Source organism: Gymnoscopelus microlampas (genome assembly GCF_963454915.1).
Source record: "Gymnoscopelus microlampas genome assembly, chromosome: 23".
NCBI lineage: Eukaryota > Metazoa > Chordata > Actinopteri > Myctophiformes > Myctophidae > Gymnoscopelus > Gymnoscopelus microlampas.
In genome coordinates this window covers 32,004,563-32,023,596 of record NC_139960.1, presented here as the reverse complement: position 1 = coordinate 32,023,596, position 19,034 = coordinate 32,004,563, and the positions used below count along the sequence as shown (strand labels likewise).

The following is a 19,034-nucleotide window of genomic DNA, read 5'->3' as shown; positions in this document are numbered from 1 at the left end:
ACACTGGGTGTGATTTTTTACATTAACCTATAGAATCCCTACTCTGAGGAGAACTTTAGCTGAAAATAGCAGATCTACAAGCTGACAAAGCCTCGCGCTCTGATTGGCTGAAATTGGCAACCCACCTGAACATTTATTTTCTGTTTATTAAAGAGCTGAAGAGACAGGGAGGGAGACCCCTGTTACTGAACAAACGCTCTATAGCAATGATTACTTTCACAATATAGAGCTTTAAAAAAATTTTACCCCAAAAAAACCCTTTGTTTTAACCCCTAAATATCACTGCTTATTCTACCTTTAAGTACAGTACTTGAGTAAATGTACTTAGTTGCTTTCCACCACTGCACAGGATCTATTCGACAGCCTTTCATTTTGTCCTATCACCCTACGGGGGTGTGTCTGTGTGTGTGTGTGTGTGTGTGTGTGTGTGTGTGTGTGTGTGTGTGTGTGTGTGTGTGTGTGTGTGTGTGTGTGTGTGTGTGTGTGTGTGTGTGTGTGTGTGTGTGTGGGGGGTGGGGGGGGGTCAAAACCTCCTGCTATCTAACTTAATGAAAGACCGTCTTATCTGGCTGGTGCCAGATATTGCGTACATTGGACCGGAGGTTGGAAAAATAGGAGAAATCAGGGCTTTTGGGCGTCGCTCATATTAGCTCTCTCTCTTTGCCGTCCTCAGACGAGCCCTCCATCGTCTCTTCCAGTCATCCCAGTTCTCCATACATCTGGCCAGCTCGTTGGTGCTTTGCGCTCCTATATCTTTCTTGAGTACGTCCACATGTGTTAATGTGGGACGTCCTTGTGACCGATGCCCGTGTCGTGTGTTGGTTCCCACAGCACCAATTTGCTGACTGGCAGATCTTCTTTGGCAGTGTCCTGCTAGCTAGTCTCATTCTCCTGGCTGCTATCTTCTCGCTCACTCTTGGTATTTCCTCATACAGATTCTTGTTGGTAACGTGCACTGTTTCTGATGTTAACCCATTGAGACCTGAAGCCGATTCTACATGTCTCCTAAATCTCAACAGTATTCTGAAAAACGTATGTTTCTATATCAGTGGTGCTCAATCTTTTTCATGTCAAGGACCCCAAAAATTATATGTATTTGGCCGCGGACCCCAATCAAAATATTTTGTTCCAGGGACCCCCAGAAGCAAAGATTTGAGTTAAAAATGTTCGCTTTAAAAAAATATATATTCAAAGATTTGCACACATTTTCACGAATTTTCTAAAATAGCGGATCTACAAGCTCGTAGCGCGGCACTCGCCAAAAAATCCTTACAGAGAATGCAATTAATTCAGAACTCTGCAGCTAGACTGCTAACAAGAACCAGAAGACGTGAGCATATCACTTCTACTTTACATCGGCTCCCTGTTTCATCTAGAGTTGACTTTAAAATGTTGCTTCTTCTTTGTTTTTAAATTAAACTACACTACATGGCATGGACTCATTGAAAATATATTGGCCCCCTAGAGTATAGGTCTATTAGAGATTACAGTTAATACCCAGAAGAAAATCGGTGATGCTGCATTCATGCCCCTAATCTGTGGAACACATTACCTCAAGAAATCAGGGAGGCAAGCACAGTCAACATCTTTAAGCGTCAACTGAAAACCAACCTTTTTAACTGTTTTTGAAGATTGTTCAAAAAAATAGCAGATGTACTGTACAAGCTTGCTTTGAGCTTGTATGTCTGCTATTTTTGAATAGCCAAAGTCTAAAATATGGCTAAAGTGGTTAAAATAATTGTGACTCTATATTAACTCATTTCGCAGGTTACCCTCCCCTGGTACCCCTCCAAGGACCCCTGGGTGGGGGTCCCCGGACCCCACTTTGAGAAACAAGCCCTTATCTAGTCGCAAACACATTCTATTGCTATACAACACTGTAAATAAAAATGTCTGGGGACCAGAGTATAGAAGCACATGGACCCCTTTCTTCCTCAAAAAGAAAAACTGCAGTCAGGTTATTGCAGGTTATTATATATATTAAGTCAGCATTGCCTGTCTATGTCAGTTCATAAAGTCCCATTCCTTTGTAAACCAGCATTCATACACAAGTCATGCTGGGTTAGTATTTAATTGAACGGTGAACAGACGTCCCGGTTTGGCTGGGATCATCCAGGTTTCAAGCTGGGTGTCCCGAGTCCCGCCAAATATCTCTAAAACACTAAAATGTCCCGGTTTGCAACATTTATACAACATTTTTAAAACAGTTAAAACAATGGCACTTGTTTTGTGTGCTTACATAGTACGTACAGTAGATGTTTATCGTGTTCCGTTCACTTGAGAGGTGCAGTCAATAGGTATGCTAAGTGTTCAAATAATTGTCCCCCATTCTGGCGCAAACACCAGGTGAAAATACAAAATATTGATTTTTAAAGATGGTCAAAGAAATTGGCAAAAGTAGCAAAAATGTAAGATCTACAAGCTCTCAACATGTCACATCGTGGCGCATTGTGAGCTTATAGTTTGGCTATTTTTTAAATCGGATTCAAGTGTTTTTGAAAATATGGTCACTCTAATTTAATAGGAAGCCTTGTTATTTTTTGTCTCAGATTTACAGCAAAAAGAATTTAAGTACAATGTGTGATGCTGTGTAAATGCCATGATGCTTCTAATGAATGTTCTATGAAACATGTGGCACAGCAACACCAAACAATGGCTGTGAAGCCGCTGGCATTTTGCCCCTATCTCCAGGAGGCACGCTGCCTTGCTTATGTATTCAACCTGGCAATCCGCTCTGTTTGCTGGGATGAAGCATTTAGAGCAGTTTAAATGCTGAGCCCCCCCCCCCCCCCTTTTTACTATAAAGGTCATCTCCATTTCCCATCAAAATCGTTTAAGACTGTAAACTGCCTCGCTGATGGCACGGTGAGAGTGCGGGCGAATGAGAGAGAGAGAGAAAGAGGGGGGGAGACGAGTTATGGCTGCAATAGACTCTATACACAGCCATATTGGAAATAAATTGGACCTTACTCCCTTCACAGGTCTTACCTTTATTTTGTTTACCTTTTTATCCTACAATTTTGTAACACATTTTTTCACCCAGTGCCAATTGCCTACATGTATGTAATCCTGGGCGCTACTCCCTCTCTGCCAGCCTAGGGAGAGCCCAGGACTGAGCTCATGCCTCCTTCAATGCATGAGGAGCTAGCAAGCCGCTTCTTATCACCTGACAGGGGGGAGTTACCCCGGTTGGACATAGAGCGTGGAAGTAACACGTTATTCTAACCAGTTCCTTTCCATTCTATCAGGCGCCCGAGCTGACCAGGGGGAGGCAGTATAGAGACCAGGATTACTGCATGTTTGTTGTGAGGGTACCTACCCTAGGGGACACGGGGAGAACATGCAAATTCCACACAGAAAGGCCCTATCGCCAACCCCACCTAGGGTATGGGAACTGATGATACGGAGGAGAGGACACGCCCCCAGCGCCCACAGCGTCCGATTTCACAGGTGTTACCAATGATACTAATGATGGCTCTGTTCCATTTTGGTCAAATAGAGCAGTGGTTCTCAAACTTTTTCATGTCAAGGACCCCCAAATTGACACTTATTAGGCCACGGACCCCCATTTGAAAAGATATACCAGGAAGATTTTATATAAGAGAAGATTTTTTACAGCTCTAGCAGTGATTCTCAACCATTTAAATTTCAAGGACATCCAGTTTGACATGCAGTAGGGCTACGGACCCTCCATTTAATGGCATTTCTACTGGACCCCAATTCATATTGTAAAATCTATGTTAATTTAACTCTGAGAGTGTACAAATGGCATTTGTACACTCTCAGAGTTACAGACCCATAAGGGTCCATTTGGTGCCTAATCTATCATTTAGCTGGGGACCCCCTGGAACTCCCTCAAGGACCCCTGGGGGTCCCCGGACCCCACTTTGAGAACCAATGAAATAGAGGGCTGATATTGTGCATGTTGGCTCACTGGAATCACTTTTCTACACCAGTGGGTCTCAACGTGTGGTCCAGGTACCCTCATGGTTCCTTGAGGGGGTTCCAAATGGCCCCTTATGGATGTCTAACTCTGAGGGTGTACAAATCAACCCCATTTGTACACTCTCAGAGTTATGGGGGTCCTTGAAATTAAAAAAGTTTGAGAACCACTCTGCTACACACTAAATGGAACAGATCGACCTCAATTAGTATCATTGGTAAGACCTGTGAAGGAAGTAAGGAAGACGAGACCCAATTTCTTTCCAATATGGCTGCTGTAGTGTGCATACAGTATAAAGCCTATTAACCAAAAAAGACAGAATATCAAAACCAATATCAGAGTCCTTCTTCCACCTCCACTGCCTGTGTTCCTCTGAAGATCCTTCCCCAGGGCCAGTGGTGTAAAGTAACTAAGAACAATTACTCAAGTACTGTACTTAAGTACACTTTTGAGAATGTTCTACTTACTGGAGTATTTCCCATTTTCATTACTTTTACTTCTACTCCACTACATCTCAGAGGCAAAAAAAACTTTAGTTACTAGTTACTTTGCAGAAATAAATTATTACATTATGAAACATACATTAACCACTTTAGCCCTATTTTATACCTAGGCTATTTGCGTTGTGAGCTTGTAGATTAGTACTACTAGTATTAGATGAGTACTTCTACATTGCAGTATTGATACCTTTACTTAAGTAAAACATTTGCGTACTTTTTCCACCACTGCCCAGGGCAGTGTGATGACGTGAAGTTGAAGAGAAGGCAGGCAGGCAGGATGGAGGAAGCCAAGCCGCTCTCCCTCGCTCAGTCACCCACATTCTTCCGCTCGTAAAAAAAAACAGGGACGAGCCGACGAGGGCTTTCTGGTTCCTGTCCAGGCCTGTTGCCCGTTGGCAGTGAGTGACCCACCGCTAATGAGACGTAATGGACTTTGTATTTTGTCTCATTGATTTCTGGTGTTTGGAATTACAGCCGTTTCGGCCCCCGAGGGGGCTGTTATTATGGGAATGCTTGATGGGCCGTCGCACAGCCAGCCAACCAGACGTCTGTGAGGTCAGCCTCCACGGCTGGTTGGTTGGTTGGTTGGTTGGTTGGTTGGTGGCAAGTGGTGGGAGAAGTAATCTGATTTATTTTTTTTACTTTCACTCAAGTAAAAGGCCTGTATTTGAAATTTAACAAAGGTGATAGCACATCCTCTCTCACCCTCTCTCTCTGCTGGACAAACAGCAATCAACAGGAGAGAAATAAAGTCTGCAACACTGGTTATTTCTCAGCTCCACTTGTTTATTGCTTCAACGTCTCAATCCTGCTGGATCTTCTTCAGGAATTTTGTGTATTCGAAATTTGACTTGAGTAAAAGTACAAAAGTATTTGGCATCGAAATATATTTTCAGTACCATTATAAAAGTATTAAATTTTTTTTCAAATTTGCCATGTTTTTTCTTTTTGCCGAAGTATAAAATAGGCTAATAAAATAACATTATTAATATATAATAATCTCAATTTACAAAGTAACTCGTAACTAAATCTGTTAAATAATTGTAGTGGAATAAAAAGTATGATATCTGCCTCTGAGATGTAGTAGAGTATAAGTTAATTTACTTAAGTATAGTACTTAAGTAAAGGTACTTAATTACTTTGGTACCAAGTGAATGAAAAACATTGAAATATTGCTGCCATTTGTTTCAAACGTGTATGCCAAGCTTCCCTATGTGTATATAACTATTTCTGACAGCAAACACACATTCAGGTTTTGTAAGCTAGTTGTCCTAAGTTGCAATGTAACACAGGTCTGTTCACACATTTCTATATTCCCTTTTAATTGTACATACATTATTTTGTTTTAACTGCTTTGTTTTTGCCCTATAAACATTTGTTTTCTCGTGCCAATAAACCCCCTTTGAATTGAATAGAGAGAGAGAGACAGAGAGAGAGAGAGAGATATACTGAGAGAAAGAGAGAGAGAGAGAGAGACAGAGAGGAAGATGAGAACGAGAGTGAAGGTGACGTGCAACACAGGTCACGTGTCCCTATTTTGGGCATGCCGTTATCCTACTATACATTTAAGGAATCTGTCTGACACGTTTGTCTGACACGTTTTTCTCTTCAGTGGGTTGAGCAATTGATCTAAACTTGCACACAGGAATTGGCCATTAGCCTTTGAAGACAGCCACGAATGTCATTTTTCACGTTTCCCAAATTTAAACTTGTTTAAGTTTGGAAGCTACTGAGCATGTGTGGCCACGGGCTCTGTTGTCACGGTTACGCTCCCCCAGGCAATGGGACCTGCTCTGTTGTCACGGTTACGGTCCCAGCCAGTGGGTGGACTTAGCTTCGGGACTACAGAGTATACACATTCACACAGAGAAGAACGGCGGCAGTATACAGACAGCGCTGTACAGTTATAACAGATTTTGATTTAGGAGCCGTGTCCACACAATGCGTTTTATGAGCGCGGGAGCGCTTTGGATATCATGTCCATAGTGCTCGCACAGAGCGTTTATTTGAATCACAAGCACAATATTCGCATGAACGTCGTGTTATTTGCAGAAAACATGGACTTATCATGGTTGCGGTAACGACTTACGACTCAACGTCAGGTAATTGACCGGGTTGTTACACACAGCCGTGATCAAATGAGCAGCCTCCTCTCCTAAAGTTTAACTAAGCATAATACTGTGTACACAGCGCATATTACCAAAGTCGTGCCCACATCCCCGGGTATGGACTAGTAGGTGAAAAACAAAAAAAAAATTTGCGAAAATAGCCGACCTGCATGCTCACAACAACGCTCCACGATGTGACTCCCTGGAAAAGTAATGCAGCCGAAGGACCATCTGTGTCCAAGGACACTCAGTGGCCTGTCCTCCTGTCCCCGAGTACATCCGTCCCCAACGTGTCACTTGTCACAGTGTGTGGTGTGTTAATTATGATGATCCCCACTGCTCTGTCCACGTCACATTTTAGTCACAACACAGCCATGAGCCACAGACTATATTTCATTTCAACCTACAGTATGAGCATCAGTTATACTAGGACTCTCTCTGACCACGTGTCTCTCCATTTCTCCTCTCCTTTTCCTTGACAAGTTTCCCTAGACCACTGGTTCTCAAAGTGGGGTCCAGGGACCCTCATTGTTCCTTGTGCGGGGTTCCAAATGGACCCTTGTATCTCTGAGAGTGTACAGATGTACATTTGTACACTCTCAGAGTTATGGGGGTCCTTGAAATAAAAAATGTAAAAACGTTTTAGAGCCAATGCTCTATACCAGGGGTCTTCAACGTTTTTTAGGCCAAGGACCCCTTAGCTGAGAGAGAAGCGATGCAGGGACCGCCACTACATATATTAAACGTGATTTTCTATATTTATTTTCAGAAAGCCTTCCATGTAACTTGATAAGAGGCTTACAAAGCCAACTCACCATATTTAACTGGTTGGCTGAATGGCTGAATGTCTGTTGACAGTTGAGAGATCTAAGACTAGCATGGTAGTATTCCACAGGTTTTTCTTTGAAGTGACTATGGGTTGTCTCCAAGTGATGCTGCAGCTTTGATGGCTTCATAGAATCTGTTCGACAGCAGTATTACCCCACCCACCACACCACAACGTGCCTTCGGTTCCGGGGCGGTGATCGGCGGGCCCGGTCGGCCCGTCGGCCTCCCACTCCCTGTTGTTGTCGTTGTTTTTTTTGTTTTATTAGGCGTGGCCTCCCGCGCACTCGCCCAGTGCAGTGCGAGGCGTAGTTTGGCAATTTTCACAATGTTTATCTGTGGAACCAAGTCAAACTAAATGTAATGCCTACAATTCCAAGTGTTTGTCAGGATCATGGTGGTGGGGGGTCGCCAGTTCAAATATGATTATTTTGGGGGGTTGCGGCCTAAAAAGAGAGAACTGCTCTAAACTACATTTTCTTTCTTTTTTTTGCCATCCCCTGAAACCGAACTGAACAAACATTGTCTTCTCACCAGCAGCCATGATGCATCCATCCATCACGTGTCTCTCTCTCTCTTGCTTGTCCTCCTTCCAGAGCCTAGCTGCCTTCCAGGTGAGGCTCAGGGATGAGCAGCAGTCCATCCTGGTGACCCTCGAGCCTTCGGACCTGCGGGAGAACGTGACCGCGTACGCCGCCCGCCTCACGGGGGAGCCCAGAGGAGCGCGCCTGCTCCACTTCCAGTTCCACAACGCCAGCGACCAGCCTCCGTCGCTGGTGTTCGACGCCCCCCAGCATGGCCTCTGCTACACCGTGGCTCTCCTCGTCAGGGAGGACAGGAGCTGGTCCAGACCGCTTCGCACCGTGTCTGTGCTCACAAGTAAGAAGCAATTACAGTCGTTGGTTCTCAAAGTGGGGTGCGGGGACCACCAGGGGTCCTTGGGGGGGGGGGGGTACCTGTGGGTCCATAGCTAGTGGACCGCTAGTGGACCACTAGTGGACCCCCTGGTATATTAACCACAGCTAGTTAATATAGCGTCACAATCATTTGAACCACTTTAACCCTATTCTATACTGTAGTTTGGCTATTCAAAAAAAGATTCTATTTGAAATTTAGCATAGTGAAAGTCATGAGTACATTACTCAAGTAATTACACTTACTGTAGTTACTGTCCACCACTGAAGAAATGCAAGATAAGACAAATTAATAAAGCAAACTTTACTTAATCCCTAAGGGTAAAACTGGGCTGTTTTTCCACCTCATATTGGACATATGAGGGTTCCACGCGACATAGACGATATGCTAGATAAATGTTCCAAGAGCAGGAGGAAAGATTTAAAAAACAAAAGGCGTGTGCGCAAGAAAATCTAAAATAGAATAGAGAAAATCTCAGGGGCAAATCTCGGCCTAAATACGGCAGGTGTGAGCTGGGTTGTGTCACTGCAGTAAGGCACAGTGGGAAACGTCTTAACCTAGAGGTTCCCAAGCTTTTCTGGATCAGGGCCCACTTGAAAATCTCTCAACCCATTAAAAGCGGGCCAGCACCTCTGTCATTTTAGATTCCTTTGGTAAATTGAAAACTCTGTCATTGACAAATCGCACCGTAGCTCATAGCGATGAGCTTGTAGATCTGCTATTTTTGAATAGCCAAAGTATGAAATAATGGTTATAGTTAACCATTCATTTAAATAATGTATTAAAGAAACAATATGCCATTTTTTTATTTAAAACCTTGAGCATCATCTCAAGGTTTTAAAGAAAAACAAAATATTAATGTTATTTTATCATTAAAATCGTAATCGTTTTGCCAATTAGTTGGGGGGCCATTTGCAATACCCTCCCGATAGAATTCACTGGTCTGTCGTAAACCAGGACAAGTGATGGAAAGACGTAGGAACTGTCTGGGGTTCGGGAACTGAAACTGGATCACCAGATGTACTTTTAACCGAGAAACGCTTCAAATGCTCTTTTATTATCCAGGGAAACTTTGGCTCCCAGACTAGCGTAAAACCAGCTCGCCGTTGCAGAATGCGTGTCCTTGCATGGGGCTGAAGGTTGTTAGCTTGGCACTGAAAAAAGATTAGACGTCCACTAGAGGAGGAAGGAAGCAAGGAAACAATTTGTTTGCTTATTGGCGCTAGTGCAGTGATGGAAAAAGTACTCACGTTTTCTACTTAAGTAAAAGTAGAAATACTGCAATGTAGAAATACTCTGTTAAAAGTAAAAGGCCTGTGTTCAAAATGTTACTTGAGTAAAAGAACAAAAGGATTTGCATCAAAATATACTTAAAGTACCAAAAGTAAAAGTACTAAAATGTTTGAAAATGGCAGATCTACAAGCTCACAACGCGTCGTGAGCTTGTAGATCGTCTATTTTCAAATAGCCTATATATAAAACGGGGCTAAAGTGGTTAATGTATGTTTTATAATGTAATAATTTATATCTGCAAAGTAACTGGTAACTACATTTTTCAAATAATTGTAGTGGAGTTGAGTACAATATTTGCCTCTAAGATTCAGTAGAGTAGAAGTAAAAGTATTAAACATGGGAAATACTCCAGTAAAGTAAAAGTACAGTACTTGAGTAAATGTACTTGTTACTTTACACCACTGCTAGTGCATAACATAATAGCCATTTCTGTGTGCATATTATTGCACTAGCAAATATATGGTTTCCTTGCATCTAGCATCTTCTGATCATCTTCTCAGATTTTTTTGTAGAAGTGTTTGGGAGCCCCGTTCTCCCCACTGATTCTAGTGGCTGTCATGAATGTGACATTTTCATTGACGATTCATTGTCAAACAAAATAATTGCGTTTAACGATTTCATTGTATTTTTGGTTATTGAACTTTGGACATACAAATACAAATAATATTTCTGTTTGCCTTTTAGGCTTTATAAAAAAAAACTGCACAGGGCAGATATGACAAATAACTTAAATATACGAAGAAATGACTGACAGTGACCGATACCGATACCAATAATCAACATAAATAATGGCCAGAAAAGGACATATATTTTATCATTTTATTCAGAAATAGCCCATCTACAATGTGACGCGATGTGAACCTGTAGATCAGTTGTTTTCATAATTTTTCAACAGTTTCATGCATAGAGATGAATGAGAGATGAATTGAAATGATTCTGACGATTATGCAAAATAATTGCGATTATCTCAAACAATTGCGATCAGGCGATGCAATAATTGTGACAGTAGCCTGAAGGTGAACCTGTGATGGTTTGGTATGTTCCAGAGCCCTCTCCTGTGGACAGCGTGCTGATATCAGACTATAGGGAGTCACCAGAGACCGGGGTGGTCTTTGAGATCAGCTCCCCGCCCAACAATGTCTTCAGTCGGGTCAACATCAGCTACACTGAGGGCAGAGAGCAGCGCTCCATGCTCTATAAAGGTAATGTCCTTGGGTTAGGCCGGGTGACCGTACTTTCAAAAGCCCAACCCGGGGATCCTAGATCACTTAAATCCTTAAAAGGGGGAAAATAGCCGATCTATATGCTGACAACATGTTGCATTGTGAGCTTGTAAATCTGCCATTTTCGCTGCTTTTGACAATTCCTTTGACCTTTTTTTCAATGTTTTTCACATATTTGTGTTTTCATCAGGACAAGGCGACAATTATTTTAGCACCTTTAGCACACCTGACTACACCTTCTTTCAACAGAACAGAACATGATAGACATCTACTGTATGTAAGCACTTGAAACAAGTGTTGTTGTTTTAATTGTGATGAAAAATGAAAACTGGGACATTTGAGTGTTTTAGAGATATTTGTCTGGACTCGGAACACCCAGCTTGACAATCCCGACCAAACCGGAGCATCTGGCCAGTGGCCACCTTACCTTGGATTTATCGCTCCTGTATTTATTCATGTTGTATATACGGGATATTCTCAGTCTCCTGTTTCGATTTCTAAGACTTAAAATGGGTACGCCCATATCAACCATATCTTCATATAATTGCTCCTCACTAATGCTCATTATAAATGGCTCAATTTCCGTCTACTCACTCTGTGTCTCATTGGTGGACTGTGGACAGTTCAGAAAACCGCCTACCGATGACATCATCAATGGGGATTCCAAGCTAACAGAAACGACAGCCTTTCTCTTCCTGGAAAGTTAGCATTCTATAATAGAAGCCATGGTTCTCGCTTTAATACAAACATTTAAATGTCACCAGTAGGCAAATGTCACCAGTAGGCAGGTTTCAGAACTGTACGTCCACAGTCCTGAGACACAGAATGAGTAGACAGAACTGGTGTCATCTTATTATGAGCATTAGTGAGGATCAATTATATGAAGATAGGTTGAAAACAAGCAGACCTTTATGTTGCGTGTTGCTTTTCAGTAGAATTGAATATTATGTTTATGATCAGTGCTAATTTGTTTTCATGCTAATTTTCTACGTGTTTATTTTTTTAGATTTCTACAAAGGTAAAACGGTGTTCAAACACTGGTTGCCGGGAACGTGCTACAGGAACATCACCTTCCAGCTGGTCTCTGAGGCCACCGTCAACAAGACCACCCTGGTCAGACGCAGCGAGGTCACCCACGAACCCCTGCACCACAGGACAGGTACCCCACTCACTAGACCGGGATCAATAGCTTAGAACAGTGGCTCCCAAATTTTTTGACCCAAAAGAGAAATCTGATGTTTCCCGGGACCCGGACTAGTGAAAATAGCAGATTTACAAGTCGCATCGCGTTGCGAGCTTGCAGATCTGCTATTTTCACTACTTCTTAAACATTTGTTTTCTAATTTAGGGATTTTTTTTGATAATTTTTATTTTATTTATGAAATTATTTTTGAAAAATGTTTGAAGTTTTTGTGGAAATCTTTAGAAAATCTTTTAAAATAATAATAATTAATGACAAATTTAGGAAACAAATAATAAAGGGATATTCACTCGCGACCCACGAAAATGGAACCGCGACCATTTTTTTTATAAAAAAAATATATATTAATGTTATATTATTATTAAAATCTTAGTGTTTTACCAATTATTTGGGGGCCCACTTGCGATATTCTCACAGCCCACCGGTGGGAATCACTGGCTTAGAACTAGCTTGCTATTCTGCGGAATAAAGTGAATTAAAATATTGCAGATATTGAAATCTGATTCTCTGATTTGGTTTTCTTCTCGCCTATTAAAGCCCATTTAAAGCATCTATAGCATTTAAAGGTTTTTCACATTCATATTGTGTACTCCAGCATTCTATTGTGTTTTAGAATCAGAATCAGCTTTATTGTCACATCACAGGTTTACAGGTGTAAAGAAGTGGGTGAAATTATTTTTATTGTTCGTGCTCCATCACTTTATAGTATTTCTTGAAAATATTGAGGACAGAGGTAGAGTGAATGCAAGAGAGATACAAAAAAAGGGCAAATTGTTTTTTTTTAATAAAATCATCATATGCAGGGGTGTACATGTTCTTTTAGAAACATTAGCATCATATGCAGGTGTTTTTAGAAACATTAGCACCATAAATAACACAGTTCTCTCTAAGCTGGCGTGTCCCTGTGATTACTTATGTATTGATTTGTCGACTGCATTTAGTGGATTTGCTAATGATACATGAGAATGGATGTCTGGTGAGAAACAGGGTGCCAGCACAGTGTTGGATGGGGAGCTTTTGGCTCGCTCCCCGGTGAGCATTTCGTTGCTGTCGGGCAGAAACCTTGCATCTCCATATTTACGTAAATTAATGCCCTAATTCATCATACTACAGTGTCACACAAAAGTATCAAAAATAGCAGATCTACAAGCTCACAGTCACAACGCGTCGCATTGCGACGCATTGTCTTCTTTTCCCCCATTTCTTGAAAAGTAACAGTTTTGGACATGCAAGGTTTGCAGCCGACACAGTGACAATATGCTGCAGAATGAAGTGAAAATGGTGTGTTGTTGTTGTTGCGACTCAACAAGATGTCCCCCCCCCCCCGTCAGCAGAGCCAGTGGCGTTTCCACTAATGACCAGGTTGAGTCAGAGAGGCTTCCCACGGCCCGGCGTGCCGCAGGGGCCAGGCAATGCATTATTGATTGAATCTAAATACCAGCACTGCTTCTATTACTCTTTATCAAGTCACTCCACAGGCATTCATTGTCTGCTCTCATAATAACAGGCCAAGCGGCGTTGCGGGAAAACCTGATGCGTTTTCTCATTTCATTATCTGTCAACATGACGAGCTTTTAAATCAGCGATTCCCAACCTGTGGGCTGGGGGCCCACTGGTGGCCTGTGAGGATATTGGAAGTGGGCCCCACAGATAATTGGTAAAACGCTTAAGATTTAATTGATAATATAACATGAATATAAAGAAAATGTATGTAAAAACATATATGTTTTGTTTTCATTGTGATAGATACGAACTTAAAGTATACATATAAAAAGTATACAAAGTATAGTTCTGATAGATTGATCATTAAAATAAGCATACCGGTATTCTTGAAAATGCACACGGCCCACCCATCTGATCACCCAAGTGGTCAGGTGGGTGGGCCGTGAACGCTCTCAAGATTCTCAAGTGGGGACCTGGTCAAGGAAAGGTTGGGAACCAGTGCTTTAAAAGACTGATTCCCAAACACGTGGGTCGCCAGGTCGGGACCCATGTTTGGGCCACAGACCCAATTTTATGGGTCACGATTAATATCAATTTTCTTTTAATTTAATTATTTTTTTTCACAATTATTATTTCAAAGGATTTAAAACGTTTTTTCAGTTCTTCTGGGGATGCAAATTTGTCTTTTGGGTCTAAAAGGTTTGGGAACCCCTGCTTTAAATGACCGTTGAGAGACGTGTGCATTGGTCAACCTCCTCTCTCTCTGTTGGCTCGCAGTCCCCAACCCACCGCTCAACATCTCCCGCAAGATCGTCCACCTGCACCAGCGAGGAGCGCCAGCGGGGGACAGCCTGGACGATGGCCCCGCTCCGGAGGGGACCCAGGAGAGCCCTCAGCTCCGCCGGGCCCGGGACGTCCTACTCATGGAGGAGGATGAGGAGGAGGAGGAGGCCATCACCCCTGTGGAGGTGGCGGGCAATGTCACCCAGATCCCCTACGACCCCACGCACAACTTCACCTCTATCACTGGTACTAGATACAACTTCAACTCTATCACTGGTACTAGATACAACTTCAACTCTATCACTGGTATTAGATACAACTTCACCTCTATCACTGGTACTAGATACAACTTCACCTCTATCACTGGTACTAGATACAACTTCACCTCTATCACTGGTACTAGATACAACTTCACCTCTATCACTGGTACTAGACACAACTTCACCTCTATCACTGGTACTAGACACAACTTCACCTCTATCACTGGTACTAGACACAACTTCAACTCTATCACTGGTACTAGATACAACTTCACCTCTATCACTGGTACTAGATACAACTTCACCTCTATCACTGGTACCTGGAGATTTGAGCGCATAACGCCATGTGTAGCTGCACTTCACTGGCTGCCAGACACTTTAAGAATACATTTTTAAAAGCTCTTCAAAAGCTCTTCATGGTCTGGCACCATTAGCATTAGCTATCTAATAGGCTGTTCATAACCGTAGCTATATAAATGCAGTTTATTATGAGTATTATTATTGTTATTTTTGCAGGCGACGCCAACGTGACAGCCAACGGTACGAGCCTGCAGGAGGCTGTGGTGACGCAATCCTATTGGCCGGTCGCCACGGGTGGCCTGCCTCCCGGCACCGATGGCGGGGAGGAGGAGGAGTTTGTGAACGTGTCGTTGCCGGAGTACGAGGACTCCAACGAGCCCGGGTCGGCTATGGGTGGGCCGCCGTCCGAGCCCCTGGTCCTGCCCACCAAACTGCCGCCCATACTGCTGGAGCTCCGCTGGCTTCCCCCCCGGCCGCCCACCACCTACGATGGCTTCAACGTTTACATCTACCGAGATGGTAAGCTGCTGCTGATTAGACTAGGGGTGCGACAGTTAATCAAACAGTTAACCCATTAAGACCTGAAGCCGATTCTACAAAGTGTCTTCTAAATCCCAACAGTTTTCTAAAAAACGTATGCTGCTACAGTATATCAGTGGTTCTCAAACTTTTTCATAATTGTCAAGGACCCCGAAATGCATTATTTCTTGGCCGCGGACCCCCCCATCTCAAAATATTTTGTTCCAGGGACCCCCAGAAGCAAAGATTTGAGTTAAAAATGTTTGCTTTAAAAGAATATATATATTCACTGATTATTTTTTTTATTAACGCAAGAACAATGGCTTCCATTATAGCATGCTAACTTTACAGGAATAGAAAGCCTGCAGTTTCTTTTAGCTTGGATTCCCCATCGATGAGTAGGCGTCATTTGGATCCCAAATTGCACTGAAAATAGCAGATCTTCAAGCTCACAACATATCGCAAGATCTGCCATTTTTGGTTATTAGTTATTTTAAGATCAAAGAGTATTGGTCAAACTAGCAATAGAATACATGTTCAGAAAGCATCTTCCATAAACATGAATGGTTTCAGATATGTCATAAGGTTAAAGCCTCAATCTGTGATTTATTTTAACAGGTTGGCTGTATGTGGAACAGCATCAACATAGGTTTAGATGATAATACTTAACATTATAATTTTACATACTGTGTTAAGTAACAGAGCGGTATATTTTCTCGCTGATTTCCTTTCCCGCTGTTTCACAAATGATTAGGATTTGGCCTTACAAAATGTTTCAGTCATTAGAATTTATTTAGCTTTATTCTATGTATGCACTTGTGCAGTGGTGGAAAAAGTACTACATTTTTTTACATAAGTAAAAGTATAAATACTGCAAAGTAGAAATGGCCGGAATTCTAAATTTACTTGAGTAAACGTACCAAAGTATTGGTATCAAAATATACTTAACTCAGAACTTTTTTTTTTGCGTTTGCCCACTGCCAGAGATTTTTCATTGAAAAAAAAAAAAAGTACTCCGGAGCCGAGATACAGACTTTTTAAGTTTTAAGTTAACAAGGAAGTGGATGGGAGTCTAGATCTTCGAAAAATCATATCTCTTTGGTCTTTGGGTCAAATTAAAAAAAAAAAAAAAAAAAAAAAATGTTTTTTACGTCAGTGGCAGTATTGGTTAATTACCACTAATTACGTCAGTGGCATTGAATGAGTAAAGTACAAAAGTAAAAGTACTCATTATGCAGAATGTTCCATTTCACAAGTTCAAAATGTATAAACATCTTTTGAAAATAGCAGATCTACAAGCTTGTAGATCGGCTATTTTCAAATGGTCAACATATATATAGCGCTGAAGTGGTGTTATGTTTTGTGATAATAATCTAAATCTGCAAACTAACTAGTAACTAAAGCTGTCAAATAATTGTAGTGGAGTAAAAATTACAATATTTGTCTCTGAGATGTAGTGGATTGGAAGTAAAAGTATTGAGAATTGGAAATACCGAAGAAAGTAAAAACACCTCAAAATTATACTTGAGTACAGTGCTTGAGTAAATGTACAGTACTTTACACCAGTGTTGTTTTGACCTTCCTCTCTGCGTGTGTCCAGGCAACTCCACTGAGACGGCCACGGTGGACGAGAACACTCACGAGTTCTTCACAGAGCTGACGGAGCCTGGAGTCTACCACGTCCTGGTCCGGACGCTCAGCTCCTCCGGAGACTGTGAGGCCAGGGAGAGCTCCGCCCGCACGGGATTCACCTTCTACCTCAGTATGTATACAGAACAGAACTACCAGGCTGGTCCCCGGGGTAACGGGAAGAGTGGGCACCTCGATGTAAAAGTGCCTATTTGGTCCAAAATGTAAAAACACAATGACATCGGGATAACGGTCTTAAAGTAATGTAAAGTGTACATGATTAGAACATGATAGAACATTTGACAATTAAGGTCTAATTTTTCTACAATTGCTACAACTTGCTAAAACCTGTATATCCTGTCATCTTGGCCTTGAAGTTGAAAGGTAAATGTATAGTCTGATAGTGATGTACCATGCATGTTCATATCATGTATACTTTACATTACTTAAGACCATTTTATATATATATTTTTAACATTTTGGACAAAATAGCTAATTTTACATTGAGGTGCCCACTCTTCCTTAGTGCCCACTCTTCTTGTATCCATCCCTGGAGCCCAGTGCAGAATAGTAGCTAATGTGACTTTGATTTATTTATTTTTTTGTAACCCAGAACCATAACCTGAAACTTTCCACAACCTGTAAAGATCTTTGATTGTTTTTTTTTTGTTTTTGTTTGTTTGTTTCCATTATAACTAGAACCAGGTAGGTAAATACAAATAAAACTAAAACATTATTTTATTGAAAATTGCCCATCTACAAGCTCACCGTGAGCTTGTAGCTTTCAGGGAAAATCCTCTATGTTCAATAAATATACATGTCAAGTACTTTCCTCCCCCAAAACGCATCCGTAAAGGAGCTTCACATCACACTTGCCCTCATGTACAGTAGTATTCCCTATCCTATGAATTATGCATATGTTTGATCCTACTGAGTATGCACACTAAACGCACCGCAACCAAAACAACATTGTTGCCTGGACACATGGTGGTGTCGGATTACAGGGGGGAAGCGCTTGTTTTGTTTTACTCAACGTCCCGCATGCATGCTTCCTCATTCATTTGGCGAGGCTCTGATCTGATCAAAACCTGTTTTCAGTGATTGCTTGTCTAGAAGACCAGATTTTAGTTGTAAAACTCTGTATTCATGCTTTGGAGATACACGCGCAGAATAAACTACTTTTAATTTTCACAGGTAAGCTTTAAAAAGACATTAACCAAACCAAAAAACACACTATTTGGGGGAGTGTCCTACCTGACACCAGGGTCTACATTTCTCAATGGCAGACTTGGGGGAGACCAGCTCCAACCACTGCAGATGTGCTTAAAATTATGTTTTATTCGTTCAAATAAGTTCCCGAATGTAGTAGCTTTAAAAACAGACGAAAACACAATGGAATAGAAATATGCACTCGATACAGTTAAACCCTTTTTTACTATGAGAGTGACACTTAACACATTTATTGCCAGGTATTAATTAATGAATTCATCTGCCACTGCCAAGCGGTTTTAGTCTTTTTTTTCCTATCCTTCTCTGTTAGTCAAGGCATCATTCATAGGTTGGCGGCGAGCGCCCTCTAGCGTAATCACTAAAAACATGATTCTTTTTGAATGGATGCAATATTGCGTATTTGCTGCAGTTGAAATGGAGCGTCAGAACGATGCTGTTGTGTTTTTTTTGGTGAGCAGGTAGCAGTGGAGAGCTGTTGGATCAGCCCAGGGAGCGGCCCCAGGCTGTGAGCGTCAGGCTGCTGGGGTCCAGCACCGCAGCGGTGTCCTGGGGTCCGTCCTCCGAGAGTCACAACGGCAGCCTGGTGTCTGTGCTGTCCACCACCTGCCTCAAGCCCAGTCTGAGCCAGCGCATGGAGACCACCTACTGCAGCGAGGTAACGATAATGACACACAATGTTAAGCACTTAGAATCAGAATCAGAATCAGAATCAGAATCAGGTTTATTGTCACATCACAGGTTTACAAGGTAAAAAAGTGGGTGAAATTCGTTTTTGTACAACACTCCCATCGCAACGTTAAATTCCGTAGAAAGAAGAGTGGGGAGAGAGAAAAAGAAGAGGGGGTAGGGGGTTAAGTGGGAA

At 42.0% G+C, this 19,034-nt stretch overlaps 1 protein-coding gene across 1 annotated transcript in view; it reads left to right on the top strand.

The window, feature by feature from the left end:
- ptpro (protein tyrosine phosphatase receptor type O) overlaps positions 1-19,034 on the top strand; it is a gene marked incomplete at its 5' end in the record, with an annotated part of 85,642 nt that overhangs the window by 33,128 nt on the left and 33,480 nt on the right. Inside the window, 7 exons of the mRNA XM_084049558.1 lie at positions 7,973-8,255; positions 10,631-10,786; positions 11,814-11,966; positions 14,229-14,810; positions 15,011-15,313; positions 16,914-17,079; positions 18,635-18,827. Coding sequence (XP_083905684.1) covers positions 7,973-8,255; positions 10,631-10,786; positions 11,814-11,966; positions 14,229-14,810; positions 15,011-15,313; positions 16,914-17,079; positions 18,635-18,827 — 1,836 coding nt within the window. The remainder of the gene's footprint in view (positions 1-7,972; positions 8,256-10,630; positions 10,787-11,813; positions 11,967-14,228; positions 14,811-15,010; positions 15,314-16,913; positions 17,080-18,634; positions 18,828-19,034) is intronic.